Genomic DNA, 17,796 nt, shown 5'->3' on the forward strand with positions numbered 1-17,796 from the left:
GAGGACATTTACATGGGAAATGAAAAAGGACCCTAAAAGAAACACTAATTCTAAAACTAGTTGTAAAACGAGTACAGTTTTGATGAGTACAAAATTTTAAAAAATTAATCCCAATATTGGACTTTTTGAATGATTCCGTTCAAAATGTTTTCGGTTAGTGGTACTATAAATATTTTCATTTGTTTAGTGAAAAGTTAACTGTCAATTTTAATATAATCCTAAATGCCTTCATTACAAAAATAATAAAAAAAGTCTAAAACTTACTTTGGTCTCGATGTTAAATTTGGATCTGAAGTTTTACGTTGACTACGATTACGTTTGTGTGATAAACGTTCCTTATACGATTCCGAGCGATTAACTGAGACGGGAGCACTTTTATTCTGTTGATGTTGTTGATGTAAACTGAAAGAAAGGCGGGAAAATTATTAGGAATCAAATGATTTTAAAAGCCAATTAATCAAACATACCGTTCTCTACGTAAATTACCCTCATTTGCGTCCTGCGCATTTATGTCATTTAGGGCACCCAAAACACCCGATCCACCGGGTGAGATGGCACCAACATTCTGTGGTGTTGCGGTTGATAAGGCTCCAATGTTTGTATTTGTTGCATCACTACCGGTGATTGTCGCTGCGTTACCGCCTTGTGCCCCAAGGGCACCCATACTGGTATCGGCGCCATGAAATGAACTGTGTAAATCGCTGTTATTTAAATTTGCTGATGTATTGCCATTCGAGCGTATTGATAAATTTGCTGAATCCGTCCTGCGGTCTGAGGGATGCCTTTGTATGGAAGTGGAATTTAAACGTTCTGTTTTTTTATGGGGGAGAGAAGAGAAAAGATAGGATTTAATAAAGATATGCGAAGAAAATTTTTAAAATTTTAAAAAAATAATTTATAAAAATTGCATTTAAGGTTTAGAGTTGAAATTAATTGATTGAAATATAAAACAATATCTTTATTCTGAATATTTATTTAGCACCGAAGCAGAGGAGAAATACTCTCTTAATAAAACTTTAAAACAGTCATCGATAGAGAGTAAGAAGAGAATTCTTTTTCTCTTTCTAAGGCTGCTTTATGAGCTTTTGTACGCGAGCAAGCTAGAAAGCTCTTTAGCTTTCTTCGATTTAGTTTTAAAATTTGGTTTTTAAGAGAGCAAACCAGCCAAAAAGCTTTAAGGCTTTACTGAGTAGTTTTAGATTAAGTTCTTACCAACATTTAACTGCTTATAGTACTCGGGACCCTCATTACATTCAACTCCTGCCACTGCCGAAGCGGCTAAAGTCTTACGCTTTTTGGCATTCTTACTGGCTGCCTTACGATTCTTATAATTATTTGTGGTTTCATTAATCTTAGCCGCTACTCTCGATGTAAGAGAAGGGGAAGATGATTTACGCTTAGGTTCAACTATCTTTATGGGCTGTTGTGTGTGGCTCTCCTGAGCACAGTCTAGCTCATCTTCATCACGTTCGTCACACGAATAGAAAGCCTCATCCTCAAAGTTACCACTACTTTTGCTGCTATTCGAGCTATTGCGTTTAACTTTGGCCGAGGAGGTTTTAGATGTTATGGAGGATGTGGAGTTGGGAGAGCTTTTAGCTGTAGAAATTTTACGCTCTTTGACGGGAGGTTTAAGAGAGTCTACATTCAGGGTGGGATTATTTAAAAGACGATCATAGAAAGAATTATTTAAACTTTGTTTCTTAACTAAAACCACATTACGTTCACCCTTGATATCATTCTCTTTGGGAGCATCGGCTACCACACCATCTTGGGAATATTTTAAAGCTATAGGCATGGGTTTACAAGTGGCGGCCACTTGCATAACTGCCGAAGCGGCCTCCGATATCGACTTGCGTCTGATTAGATTGAAATCATCGGTATTAAGGAATTTCTTATTGTTCATAACAAACTTGACTAGAGCCTGTAGATTGAGATTCGAATGGCCTCGTGTTTGTTTCTTAGAGTCTTTGGCCTCAGTTTTCAATTTCTTTTGTTGTTGTTGCTGTTTGTTTTTCTCTTCGGCAGCCGCCATTATGGCACTAGCGGTGGGTATTTTACGGCTGCTGCGTGAACGTTTAATACTCTCACGTTTATCTAGATCTCCCGCTATTTTTGTCTTTGAAGAACTTTTCTCTATGCGATTATTGCGAAATTTACGATCATTTAGGAAAATTTTCTCTTTACCCAAACGGGGTAAATTGTCGGGAGTAGTGGAAATGGCTGAGTCTTGTTTATGTTCCTCCTCACTGCTATCGGTATCTTCTGTATCACTTTCACTATCCTCTGAATCCTCATCTTCAGCTTCCTCCTCCTCCTCATCGTCGTCATCATCGTCATCTTCCGCTAAAGCTGAAACCGTTATGCCTGCACTATTGTTGGGGAAAATATGCGTCAATTGCGTTTTATCTATCGTCTCATCTTGACTATCCTGCGAGGCCGTTTTTGTATTGTAAAAGTTTTTGTAGAATTTCTTTTTTTGTGTATCAGCATTCTTCAAAGACTTTAGCGAGGTCTTTTTATTATTACACTTGGTCAGGGAATCACTGTGTGGTATAACACTCACTAACTCTTCTTTCTCTTTCTCCCTCTCTTTCTCCATTTCTTTTGCTTTCTTTGCAGTTTTATCTTTATCTTTTTGTTTAGATTTTTCTTTTGTTGTTGTTTTCACTTTTTTAGGTTTCACATTTAAGGCAACAGTTGGCGGTTTATCTGTTTTTTGTATAATTTCTTTCTCCTCCATTTCATCTGCTTCTTCCAGCGAAGTAGATGGCTGATGTTTTATTATGAAATGTGGAGATTTGGATCTTTTACTAGATTGCCCCATAGAAGAGGATTTTCTACGAAAACTTCCTCTGCGAAATTTATCAAATTTTGAAAAGGTTTCATTGTTGTTGTTATTATTATTATTATTATTTTCATTTGTTAGATTTATGGCGTTTCCCAGTGGCTCTTGTGGTGGTAAATCATCTCCCTCTTCGGTGGTGGAGGAGCCACCGCTGCCCGTTAAACGAAACCACATACGAGATAAATCACTCATTATTGTTGACGTTGTTGTTCTAGCTTAAAAACTTTAAGTACATAGTCCTCTTCATTAAGTTAAAGAGAAATTGTTTATTCTTCTTTCACTCTCGCTCTCTCTTTCTTTTTGTTTCTCTTAATTTTTAAACTCTATTATTATTTATTTATAAATATTTTATTATTTTTTAAATTCGTTTTTAATTTTCGTGCATTTCGTTTTAAATTCGTTGTTATTTTTAATAAATCGTTAAAATTCTTTAACATTGCTTTTAATTAATTTTTAAAAAATATAAATTTTTTAAAATTTCTTTATTGTATCTAACAAAATTAAAAGAAATTGTTGGTGTTTGCTGTTTGAGTTTTAAAAAAATACTAATAACAAAAAGCTTTTTTAAAAATTTGCTTTTTCATTTGTCTGTGTTTCACGATTTCGTAAAAATTTAATGGCCTCAAAGAGCAGCAAACACCTCTAGACTTTCATTTTGTTGTTTTCAAAATGTCATTTTCTTTATGGAAGCAAAATATTGAAATGTTTTCTTTTACACAAAATATATATAATTTTATTTTTTTTTTAATCTTAAAGGTCAAGTTTAATTTAAATTTATAATTTTCTTTAACAAAAAATTATATATAAATAAAATTTCACTTTAAATAGCTTTTCGTCTGTGTTTAATGCTAAAAGAATTTTTAAATACTAACCGCATTTTATTAAGTGTTTTAAATTTTTTGCAATAATTTTTCACCATCCCCCATATTTTACGCCTCATTTAGTAAGCTCCTGAACAACATGGTTTTATCTGTGTTCAATAAATTTTGGCCGATAAAGATTACACCATTTCAAAAAAACACCACAAATTATCAAATACCGTTGATTTGTAATAAACTCTGCAAACCAAAATCTATTTACTCAATACTAGACTATAGACTAGACTATAGACTAGACTATAGACTAGACTATAGACTAGACTATAGACTAGACTATAGACTAGACTATAGACTAGACTATAGACTAGACTATAGACTAGACTATAGACTAGACTATAGAATAGACTATAGACTAGACTATAGACTAGACTATAGACTAGACTATAGACTAGACTGTAGACTAGACTATAGGCTAGACTATAGACTAGACTATAGGCTAGACTATAGACAAGACTATAGACTAGACTATAGATTAGACTATAGATTAGACTATAGACTAGACTATAGACTAGACTATAGACTAGACTATAGACTAGACTATAGACTAGACTATAGACTAGACTATAGACTAGACTATAGACTAGACTATAGACTAGACTATAGACTAGACTATAGACTAGACTATAGACTAGACTATAGACTAGACTATAGACTAGACTATAGACTAGACTATAGACTAGACTATAGACTAGACTATAGACTAGACTATAGACTAGACTATAGACTAGACTATAGACTAGACTATAGACTAGACTATAGACTAGACTATAGACTAGACTATAGACTAGACTATAGACTAGACTATAGACTAGACTATAGACTAGACTATAGACTAGACTATAGACTAGACTATAGACTAGACTATAGACTAGACTATAGACTAGACTATAGACTAGACTATAGACTAGACTATAGACTAGACTATAGACTAGACTATAGACTAGACTATAGACTAGACTATAGACTAGACTATAGACTAGACTATAGACTAGACTATAGACTAGACTATAGACTAGACTATAGACTAGACTATAGACTAGACTATAGACTAGACTATAGACTAGACTATAGACTAGACTATAGACTAGACTATAGACTAGACTATAGACTAGACTATAGACTAGACTATAGACTAGACTATAGACTAGACTATAGACTAGACTATAGACTAGACTATAGACTAGACTATAGACTAGACTATAGACTAGACTATAGACTAGACTAGACTAGACTATAGACTAGACTATAGACTAGACTATAGACTAGACTAGACTATAGACTAGACTATAGACTAGACTATAGACTAGACTATAGACTACACTATAGACTAGACTATAGACTAGACTATGGACTAGACTATAGACTAGACTATAGACTAGACTATGGACTAGACTATAGACTAGACTATAGACTAGACTATAGACTAGACTATGGACTAGACTATAGACTAGACTATAGACTAGACTATAGACTAGACTATAGACTAGACTATAGACTAGACTATAGACTAGACTATAGACTAGACTATAGACTAGACTATAGACTAGACTATAGACTAGACTATAGACTAGACTATAGACTAGACTATAGACTAGATTATAGACTAGACTATAGACCAGACTATAGCCAGTTCTAAATCAAACAACTCCACTCTAACGATTTCAATACTTCAACCAAATCTCCCGACAACAATAATTGTCTATACAGCAACTTAACTGTATCCAACATTGTATCCAAAAAACCACATGAATCAATACAATTTTAATTAATATATCCATAGAAATGGTGTATTATCTATATAAAAATATTAATTTTTACTCATACTTATTGAAAAAGTCTGATAAATTATTTACGTTTGATGTTGTTGTTTTAACCTTATCTAATTGATTTTTTTTACAAAACATATGTTGTTTTTTTACTTTTTGCAAAAAAAGGTACTTTTTCCCCAATATGAGTCCCTAGAAAAAATAGCCAATTGCTTAAAATAAATATTAAACAATTAAAATTAAAATAAAAACAAAAAAAAAACTAAAACACCTACAAAACGTAACCAATATTTAACTGAAGTACCTTTTAACGATTTTTATTATTATTAACTTTTTTGTTTATACCACATGATGTCATCGTACTATTTTGTTTTTAAATGTTGTTAAATACTTATTATAACGTGGAAATAATTTATCAAATATTTTCGTATATAAATAAGCCACACACATGCATTAATATACCGCCATACTTTTACAGGTACAGTGAAGGTAAAAACTAAAAGGTAACTTTGAGTGCGAAACAAGAATGAAACAAATCACAGAATTTTAGGTTAAAGTATGATTAATCAGTATAAACGTGAGTAATCAGATAACTGATATCATACACGATAATAGCAATCCAACAATTTGTGTCTAATATGAGGTCCAGAGTTCAATTTTGCTCAATAAGTAGTGGGGACATCTATTAAATTTAATGAAAAAGTACGAAGGAAAAATAGAACAGAATAGTCTGTAATCAATCTAATCATCTGAACAATAGGTCAGCCTATAGTCTGGACTATAAAACAGTGTACTACAGAACAGTCTATAATCTGGATTATAGAACAGTATATAATATGGACTATAGAACAGTCTATAATATGGACTATAGAACAGTCTATAATCTGGACTATAGAACAGTCTATAGTCTGGACTATAGAACAGTCTATAGTCTGGACTATAGAACAGTCTATAGTCTGGACTATAGAACAGTCTATAGTCTGGACTATAGAACAGTCTATAGTCTGGACTATAGAACAGTCTATAGTCTGGACTATAGAACAGTCTATAGTCTGTACTATAGAACAGTCTATAGACTGGACTATAGAACAGTCTATAGACTGGACTATAGAACAGTCTATAGTCTAGACTATAGAACAGTCTATAGTCTAGACTATAGAACAGTCTATAGTCTGGACTATAGAACAGTCTATAGTCTGGACTATAGAACAGTCTATAGTCTGGACTATAGAACAGTCTATAGTCTGGACTATAGAACAGTCTATAGTCTGGACTATAGAACAGTCTATAGTCTGGACTATAGAACAGTCTATAGTCTGGACTATAGAACAGCCTATAGTCTGGACTATAGAACAGTCTATAGTCTGGACTATAGAACAGTCTATAGTCTGGACTATAGAACAGTCTATAGTCTGGACTATAGAACAGTCTATAGTCTGGACTATAGAACAGTCTATAGTCTGGACTATAGAACAGTCTATAGTCTGGACTATAGAAAAGTCTATAGTCTGGACTATAGAACAGTTTATAGTCTTGACTATTGAACAGTCTATAGTCTGGACTATAGAACAGTCTATAGTCTGGACTATAGAACTGTCTATAGTCTGGACTACAGAAGAGTCTACAGTCTGGACTACAGAAGAGTCTATAGTCTGGACTATAGAACAGTCTATAGTCTGGACTATAGAACAGTCTATAGTCTGGACTATAGAACAGTCTATAGTCTGGACTACAGAAGAGTCTATAGTCTGGACTACAGAAGAGTCTATAGTCTAGACTATAGAACAGTCTATAGTCTGGACTATAGAACAGTCTATAGTCTGGACTACAGAAGAGTCTATAGTCTGGACTACAGAAGAGTCTATAGTCTGGACTACAGAAGAGTCTATAGTCTGGACTACAGAAGAGTCTATAGTCTGGACTATAGAACAGTCTATAGTCTGGACTATAGAACAGTCTATAGTCTTTACTATAGAACAGTCTATAGTCTGGACTATAGAACAGTCTATAAACTGGACTATAGAATATTCTATAGTCTGGACTATAGAATAGTCTATAGTCTGGACTATAGAACAGTCTATATTCTGGACTATAGAACAGTCTATATTCTGGACTATAGAACAGTCTATAGGCTGGTCTATAGATTAGTCTATAGTCTGCACTATAGAACAGTCTATAGTCTGTACTATAGAACAGTCTATAGTGCTGGCTATAAATCAGTCTATAGTCTAGACTATAGATCAGTCTATAGGCTGGTCTAAAGATCAGTCTATAGGCTGGTCTATAGATCAGTCTATAGGCTGGTCTATAGATCAGTCTATAGGCTGGTCTATAGATCACTCTATAGTCTAGACTATAGATCAGTCCATAGGCTGGTCTATAGATCAGTCTATAGTGTTTACTATGGATCAGTCTATAGGCTGGTCTATAGATCAGTCTTTAGTCTGGTCTATGGATTAGTCTATAGTCTGGTCTATAGATCAGTCTATATAGTCTGGATTATAGCCTAGGGTTTAGATCTTTCTATAGCATTGATTATAGATCAATTTCTAGCCTAGAATATAGATCAGCTAATAGTCTAGACTAGAGATGAGTTTAAAGTCTGGACTGGACCACATACCACAAAAAAGATCAGTCTATTGTCTGGAGAACAGATCAGTTTACAGTATTAACTATTTATAATAAAATAATTGATAATTTTTTGACCATCACTGTAGTTAGACAACATGCAAGTCAGCCGTATATAAACGATAACATATTGTTTATACTTATATTTATAGATTATAAAGTGGACAGGGATGGGAAATGTGTATACAAAACCGGTAAAAGGTAATTTATTTTGGAAGAAAAGTTAAATATAAAAAAATGTTGTCAACTTTTAGGCTAATAAAGTTAAACAATAAAATAAATTTGGAATATTTTTAGAAAATCCTAAACTTTTAATAAGAAGTTAATGTATGTATTTATAAATAAATAAAAGTTATTTAACAAATATTTAAAAAGCAAGGATTGTTTAAATAAGAAATTTATTTATAAAATAAAAAAATTTATAGGAAAAATATTAACAATAAATAGAATGATTTGGGGGAAAAGTTTAAAACAAATGGAGGAGATAACTTTTAGGTTTAAAAGATTTAGAGACTAAACATGTTTTGTTTCCCACTGTCCAAAATTTCTATTATATTACCAATAGCTTTAACAAGCAACAGCATTAACCTCAACAGATGTGCAATAATTTTTATCTATAAAATTTTTTATTGAAACACAAACGAAATAAATGCATTTGCGTAAATCCACAGAAAAAATAAAAACAATTATATTAATCAGAGATAAAATGAAATTACTCCAAATGGATAAAAACACAAAAATAAATGAACAAAGCAAAAACGAAATGTAAAAACCGAAAAAAATCTAAAAGAAAAAACAATCAATGTTATAATTAAACATGATCGAATGATTATCAAATCTATAAAAAGTTTGCTTTAATATTAATGGCAAATCAAAAAAAAAATTGTTAATAACAAAAGATGAATCAATAATAATGAAAAACCCTTTAGAATGCCATAGTGCAACACACGGTTAGAAAATGATTATGCTCTAATAAAAATTTTTGTGATTTTAGAAATTTTTGCAAGAAAAATTATTAATAATTTTTAAATGTAAATTTTTTTTTATACAAATATTTTTACAATAACTAATCTTAGCGAAATAGTGAAAATTATGGCAATTTATAATTTCTTTAACACGTATGACACATTTAATTAATTAAGCATTTTATAAAAATTTAATTAAAAATATCTAAAGATTACAAATTTTTATTCGAAGGCCTTTAGCGCAAAAATATATAAAAACAATTTAAGAGCTCTTTGGGGAAAACTAAAAGTTTTTATAGTTTTTTCTGTGGACTTTTGCAAAATTAAAATATGCCAAAAAAAAGTGAATCATGGGAAAATTTACTTGAAAACGTTAGACAATTTGGAAAAATTTATTTAACAAATTGTAAGAAAAAACACTTGTTTCAGTAATAAATTTATAAATTATGTTACTGCGCAAAAATAAAAGCATATTTTAGGGAGTGCTTGTGGTAATAGAAAATTTTGTAGAATATATTAAGGGATTTATTGAAATCATAATCAAAGCATACTTTAAGGATTGAAAGTTCATAGTTCATAATTCTCACTGACAGACTCTAAATAAATAAGTCTACCAGACTATAGACTGATCCATAATCCAGACTATAGACTGATCTATAGTCCAGACTGAACTATAGTCCATACTATAGACTGATCTATAGTTCAGACTATAGATTGATCTATAGTCCAGATTATAGACTGATCTATAGTCCAGACTCTAGACTGACCTATAATCCAAACTATAGACTGATCTATAGTCCAGACTATAGACTGATCTATAGTCCAAATTATAGACTGATCTATAGTTCAGACTATAGACTGATTTATAGTCTAGATTATAGCCTCATCTACAGTCCAGACTATAGAGTGATTTATAGTCCAGAATATAGACTGATATATAGTCCAGACTAAAGACTGCTCTATAGTCCAGTTTATAGACTGATCTATTGTCCAGACTATAGACTGACCTTTAATTCGAACTACAGACTGATCTATAGTACAGACTCTAGACTAATCTATAGTCAAGACTATAGACTAACCTATAGTCAAGAAAATAGACTAAACCATAGTCAAGACTGTAGACTAATCTATAGTCCAGACTATAGACTAATCTATAGTCCAGACTATATACTAATCTATAGTTCAGACTATAGACTAATCTATAGTCCAGACTATAGAGTGATCTATAGTCCAGACTATAGACTGATCTATAGTCCAGACTATAGACTAACATATAGCCAAGACTATAGACTAATCCATAGTCAAGACTATAGACTAATCTAGAGTGAAGACTGTAGACTAATCTATAGTCCAGACTATAGACTAATCTATAGTCCAGACTATAGACGAATCTATAGTTCAGACTATAGACTAATCTATAGTCCAGACTATAGATTGATCTATAGTCCAGAATATGGAGTGATCTATAGTCCAGACTATAGACTGATCTATAATCCAAACTATAGACTGATCTATAGTCCAGACTATAGACTGATCTATAGTCCAGACTATAGACTGATCTATAGTCCAGACTATAGACTGATCTATAGTCCAGACTATAGACTGATCTATAGTCCAGACTATAGACTGATCTATAGTCCAGACTATAGACTAATTTATAGTTCAGACTATAGACTAATCTATAGTCCAGACTATAGAGTGATCTATAGTCCAGACTATAGAGTGATCTTTAGTCCAGACTATAGACTGATCTACAGCCCAGACTATAGACTGATCTATAGTCCAGACTATATACTGATCTATAGTTCAGACTATACACTAATCTATAGTCCAGACTATAGACTAATCTATAGTTCAGACCATAGACTAATCTATAGTTCAGACTATAGACTAATCTATAGTTCAGACTATAGACTAATCTATAGTCCAGACTATAGAGTGATCTATAGTCCAGAGTCTGGAATGATATATAGTCCAGACAATAGACTGATCCATTGTCCAAACTATAGACTGATCTATAGTCCAGACTATACACTGATCTATAGCCCAGACTATAGAGAGATTTATAGTCCGGACCATAGAGAGATCTCTAGTCCATTCTACATATTGATCTATAGTCCAGACTGATCTATAGTCGAGACTGTAAACTGATATATGGTCCAGACTAAAAATGATCCATAGTCCAGACTATAGACTGATCAATAATCCAGACTTTAGACTAATCTATAATCAAGAGTACAGAGCTGACAATAGTCTAAAATAAACATGAGTTAGTAGTACTTTAATTACTTATTATATATGATTATAATAATCATTCTAAACGCAACTATATGTTGCCTATGTTAAGGCTTTGATAAATTTAATTTTATTAAATGTCTACTTGTTTTTTGTGTTTGTGTTAATTTATTTATTTTTTTTTTATTTATCCATTATTTATTATTACTTTCTTCAATTTACTACCAACACTAACATATTTACATAAATTCACATTTAATTATCACATTTTTAACTGTCTATGATAAATTTTTCCAACACGTTTTCAAGAGCATGAGACAAAGCCATGGAGAGAGTGTGAGCGAGAAGTATAGAAATTAAATAAAAAATTTCCATTTGATTGCCTACATTAGGGCGTTCTGTATACATATACGCCTTGATAAATAAATAACTTGTGTGTTTGTATAAGTAAATGAGAAAAAAATATTTATAACGACAAGTGCACTTCAATTATCTTGAGTATTTTTCATGCGTTGTAAACTCTTTTCCAACTATAATTTTTTACTATTTACTACTTCAGTTCCTGTTCTATCTGGGTGTGGGAGTTTTTTGTAAAGAGGAGAGCATCATTTAGTCTGTAATGCAGAGAGACGGCATACGATTGCAACCAGATACTTTAAATTGTTTACAAATGGATGAATAAATACCAAATGTCATGTCTATAATACTGCCGTTAATATAGAGAAAAAAATACATACAGCAAATGTAAAAAACCCTGCACATGCCCTGAAAATTATAATGAAATTGTCTAAAAGGTCAGGTAATGATAGACAGCTGACAGGAGCTATAGCAGTTAAAAGGAAAATTTAGAAATAGTTGACTGATTTAGTCACTCAGAGTTATTTGTCTAATAACTTTCTATAGCTTGAAACTCAAATTTTTTACTTTTGACATACTGTAGGGTATTTAATAATCTAGAATAAATAAAACCAATTGAAAACTTTCAATAACACTTAAAGATGATGACACACAAGTGGAAAAAAGGAAAATTATAGAAAGAAAACATGAAACACGGACATATAATTGAAGGATTTCTGTTGAAAACTAAATAATTATTCTACAGAAATACAATTAATTTTGAAAGAATATAAAAAATGTAATAAAACAAACAATGGTCGCTACAGAGCAGTCTATAGTATTTCCGTCCATAGGCTAAATAATAGATCAGTCCGTTGTCTGATCCATAGACTATAGACTATAGATCATTATATATCCAGACTATAGTCTGGACTATAGATTCGTTTATAGCCTAAACTGGAGAATAGTTCAGAGTCTGGACTATGCACATCAGTCTATAATCTGGACTATAGATCAGTCTACAGATTCGACTATGGATCAGTCTACAGTCTGGTATATAGATCAATCTATAGTCTGCTCTATATATCAGTTTATAAGTTTGGACTATAGCTAGACATAAAAGCGTAATATTCCATAAAGGTATCGCTACATGTTCTGGACTATAGGTCAATCTATAGGCTTGACTATAGATAAATATATAGTCAAGACTATAGATCAATCTACAGTCTGGACTATAGATCAATCTACAGTCTGGACTATAGGTCAATCTATAGTCTGGACTATAGACCAATCTATAATCTGGACTATAGATCAATCAATCTATAGTCTTGACTATAGAGCAATCTATAGTCTGGACTATAGAATGGCCCATAGTCCAGACTATGGAATTATCTATAGTACAGACTATAGAATGATCTATAGTCCAGGTCATTCTACAGTCTGGACTATTAATCATTTACTATAGTCTGGACTATAGATAATTCCATAGTCTGGACTATAGATCATTCTACAGTCTGGACTATAGATCATTCTATAGTCTGGACTATAGATCATTCTATAGTCTGGACTATAGGCCAATTTATAGTCTGGACTATAGATCAGTCTATAGTCAGGACTATAAATCAATCTATAGTATTGACTACATATTAATATATAGTATAGACTATAAATCAATCTATAGTATAGACTATAGCTCAATCTATAGTCTGGACTATATATCAATTAACAGTCTGGACCATAAATCTATAGTCTGGATTATAGTTTAATCTATAGTCTGGACTACAGTTCAGTCTATAGTCTGGACTTTATATCATTCTCCTATAGATCATTCTACAGTCTGGACTATAGAATGATCCATAGTCTGAACTATAGATCAGTCTACCGTCTGGACTATAAATCAATTTATAGTATAGACTATAGCTCAATCTATAGTCTGGACTATAGATCAATCTATAGTATAGACTATAGCTCAATCTATAGTATAGACTATAGCTCAATCTATAGTCTGGACTATTGATCAATCTATAGTCTGAACTATAGATCAATCTATGGTATAGACTATAGCTCAATCTATAGTCTGGGCTATAGATCAATCTATAGTCTGGACTATAGAGCAATCTATAGTCTGGACTATAGATCAATCTATAGTCTGGACTATAGATCAATCTATAGTCTGGACTATAGATCAATCTATAGTCTGGACTATAGATCAATCTATAGTCTGGACTATAGATCAATCTATAGTCTGGACTATAGATCAATCTATAGTCTGGACTATAGATCAATCTATAGTCTGGACTATAGATCAATCTATAGTCTGGACTATAGATCAATCTATAGTCAGGACTATAGATCAATCTATAGTCTGGACTATAGATCAATCTATAGTCTGGACTATAGATCAATCTATAGTCAGGACTAAAGATCAATCTATAGTCAGGACTATAGATCAGTCAATTGTCCGGACTATAGACTATTGATCAGTCCGTACTATAAATAGGTATATCTATAGTCTGGACTATCGATCTATCTATAGTCTGGAGTTTGTGTAAATATGAATAACTTTTGTAAAAATAAATTATGAAAACAATATTTCAGTCTTTATTACCCTTAATTAGGTCTTTGCTTTCCATTATTTATATTATTTGACAATATTTGGCAAATAGCCTAAAAATATGCAACATATTTTCAAAATAATCGTTTAGCACTATGTTAATGCATCTAGGACACTATTATTCAACAACCACTGAGTTAATTTATTTAAACATTTATGAAATCTTTATGATTTATTAAAAAACTAAAGCCCAACCAACATTCGATGAAGAGCCACACAAAAACACATTGCCTTTAAAATATAATTTTTGGCGTCACTCCAGCTGTATTAGACTAGATGGTGTCTAAATAAGAAAATTAATTAGAATTCTATTTATTTATTTAACTCTTGAAATAGAAAAAAAAAAATAATACAAATAAAAAGAGCGAAGAACGTTTTTTTTTTTTCGTAACGAAACGCAATGTTTTGTTTTTAAGAAAAAAATTAAGAGAAAAAAAAAAACATAAAATAAACAGCTGCGAAAAAAATACTAAAAATATTTACAAGAAAAATACGCTAAAAAAGAATTCAGAAAATAACAAAAATACGACATATTATTTAAAATAAATTTTTTTAGTATAAAAATAAACTAAAAATAAATACATACAATAGGGGTATTCAAGATAAGAAAATTTTAAAAGATAAAAATCAAATCAAAAAAGTTTATTTAGACTTCATAACAAATATTTGTTATTTAGTTAATGATTTGAAAAAATATTTACTTTTTATCATATTAGTTGCAGAGAGTGAATACCCTTACTTATGCTTTCGTAATACTACATTTAGACGTGGGAATTTTATAATTTATTTTTGTTTTGCTGTTTTGTATTTAATTTTATATCAGTATTTGTAAATATTAAAAGTCATTGTACAATATAGTAAATTTACAAGATAATTAAACAATATCTTTTAACTCTGACTAATTTTTTTAACACATTCTTTCGGTCGATATTAATGATTGAATGCTATTGCGTAGCTTGTGTGTGTGTGATGAGCAACATTTGTTTGTGATTTTTTTTGTTAGACACGCTTTTTTCTATTTTAATTTAAATATTTTATATTTAGTAGTTCTAGATGAGTCAGTGTGCTTGTATGTATATAACATATACCTAGGGGAACAGGTAAAATTTGCAAACAAATAAATGTCTTAACCCTATAGCGGTATTCAAGATTTATATATTGAGTGTATAACTTAAAAAGGCGGGATTCACAGAAGCATATCCGACGCCTTATCCATAAATATTGTTGTGAATTTCAACAAGAAGAGCTTCTAATATCATTGGGAGCTACTTAAGCAGTAACAATTTTAAAACGATTGCTAGCAGCAATAGGTAAGAGATCATATGAGAAGCCTGGTCAACCAACCGAATCGACAGCTAAGCCAAATATTCCTATCGTTATGGTAATATTATGAATACAGTTTGATCCAAAGATTCCCAAAAATCTGGCAGATCATAAAATGGAACCTGAACCGAATGCAACTGATTAGTTTGAAACGAACATTGGTCAAAAATCGCCCAAACTATGCAGCTAGACATAAAAGCGTAATATATCTTAATGATATCGCTCGGGCACGTAATAACTGTTAAAAACTTTTTAAAAAAGAAGTGTTTAGCAAGTTCTGCCTCAACCGTTCTGTAGACCAGATCTTGACCCGCCCGACTGCCATTTGTTACGATCGATGTAGAATGCTCTCTTTGAGATAAACTTCGCTTTAGACGAGGTTATCCGAAATTGGATTGATTCATTTATACATTTATAATATAACAGTTTTTTCATATAGAAAAAAATATGTATAAAAGTTTGTATTGCAGTTTTTCTATAGAAAATTTATGTATAACAGATTTTTTTATAGAAAAATGTTTGTATAACAGTTTTTTTTTTTCTTTAGAAAAATGTGTTCACAAAACTTTTTATATAGAAAAATAAGTGTATACCAGTTCTTTATACAGAAACATTGTATAATTGTTTTTTCTATAGAAAAAATTATGTATAACAGTTTTTTTCTGTAGGAAAATTATGTATAACAGTTTTTTTCTATAGAAAATTTATGTATAACAGTTTTTTCTATAGAAAAAAGTATGTATAACAGTTTGTTCTATAGAAAATGTATGTATAACAGTTGTTTCTATAGAAAAATGTATGTATAACAGTTTATTCTTTAGAAAAATTTATGCATAACAGTTTTTTATATAGAAAATTTATGTATAACAGTTTTTTCTATAGAAAAATATATTTTTTTTCTATAGAAAAACGTGTGCAAAAAAACTTTTTATATAGAAAAATTAGTGTATACACTTTCTTTACATAGAAAAATTTTATATGACTGTTTTTCTATTGAAAAATTGATGTATAATACATTTTTCCTTCGAAAAATTGTTGTATAACAGTTTCTTCTAGAGAAATAGGAGTGTATAATAGATTTTTCTATAAAAATACTTGCGTATAACAATTTTTTCTATACAAGAAATGAGTTTATAACAAGTTTTTCTTTAAAAATATTTGAGTATAACAGTTTTTCTATTTATTTTTTTAATCATTTCTATTTCTTTTTTTTTTATTCATTTTTATAAAAATACTTGTGTATTACAGTTTTTTATAACAAATTTCTATAAAAAATTAAAATTTTGTTATAGAAAATAGTTTCTTCGATAGAAAAATTGGTGTATAAGGTCTTTTTCTTTAGAAATATTTATGTATAACAGATTTTTCTGCATAAGAAGTTTTTCTATAGAAACATTTGAGTATAACAGTTTTTTCCTCAGAAAAATTGGTGTATAACAGTTTTTTCTTTAAAAAATAACAGTTTTTCTATAAGAAATATTACGTATAACAGTTTTATTGTAGAATAAAATGTTTATAATAGTTTTTTTCTGTAGATATATTCGTTTATAACAGTTTTCCTATAGAAAAATTTGTATGCAACAGTTTTTTCTATATAAAAACTTGTGTAGAACAGTTTTTTCTACAGAACTATGCGTGTATAACAGATTTTCCAATAGAAATACTTGTGCATAACAGCTTTTTAAGAAGCATTTGAGTATAATAGTTTTTTCTGGAGAAAAATTTGTGTATAATAGATTTTTTCTACAGAAAAATTAGTGTATAACAGTATAATAGTTTTCTCTACAGAAATACTCGTGTATAACTGTTTTGCTACAGAATAATTTGTATGTAACAGTTTTTTCTATATAAATTCTTGTGTATAACAGATTTTTATATTGAAATATGAGTGTATAACAGATTTTCCAATAGAAATACTTGTACATGATAGGCCTTTTTTTAAGAAACATTTAAGTATAACAGTTTTTTCTAAAGAAAAATGAGTCTATAACAGTTTTTTCTATACAAAAATTGTATAAAAAAGTTTTTTCTATAGGAAATATTGCGTAGAACAGTTTTTCAATAGAAAAAATTGTATATAACAGTTTTTTTCTACAAAATTATTCATGTATAACAGTTTTCTTACAGAAAATGTGTTTGTAACAGTTTTTCTCTATATAAATTCTTGTGTATACCAGTTTTTTTTACAGAACTATGCGCGTAT

The 17,796-nt window shown here is 30.5% G+C and overlaps 1 protein-coding gene across 1 annotated transcript; it reads right to left on the bottom strand.

Moving 5' to 3' along the window:
* Positions 1–245: 245 nt before the first annotated feature.
* Positions 246–3,385, bottom strand: LOC119613807 (general transcriptional corepressor trfA-like). The gene is made up of 3 exons (XM_037969864.1): positions 1,213–3,385; positions 468–810; positions 246–402 (listed from the first exon to the last, which is right to left on the bottom strand). Exons 1-3 carry the CDS (start codon positions 3,038–3,040, stop codon positions 261–263), a joined length of 2,313 nt encoding a protein of 770 aa, XP_037825792.1. The 5' UTR covers positions 3,041–3,385; the 3' UTR covers positions 246–260.
* Positions 3,386–17,796: the final 14,411 nt, after the last annotated feature.

This window comes from Lucilia sericata, unplaced genomic scaffold, assembly GCF_015586225.1.
Source record: "Lucilia sericata isolate MDLA Ls3-8-SP2 unplaced genomic scaffold, ASM1558622v1 Contig002322F_arrow, whole genome shotgun sequence".
NCBI lineage: Eukaryota > Metazoa > Arthropoda > Insecta > Diptera > Calliphoridae > Lucilia > Lucilia sericata.

What these genes read in the sequence shown, in the direction of transcription:
- LOC119613807 (XM_037969864.1), bottom strand. Translation starts at nt 3,040, where the DNA reads ATGAGTGATTTATCTCGTATGTGGTTTCGTTTAACGGGCAGCGGTGGC. An exon ending in CTATAAGCAGTTAAATGTTG is followed by an intron (nt 811 to 1,212) that starts GTAAGAACTTAA and finishes ATAAAAAAACAG; the next exon opens with AACGTTTAAATTCCACTTCC. An exon ending in GGTAATTTACGTAGAGAACG is followed by an intron (nt 403 to 467) that starts GTATGTTTGATT and finishes CCTTTCTTTCAG; the next exon opens with TTTACATCAACAACATCAAC.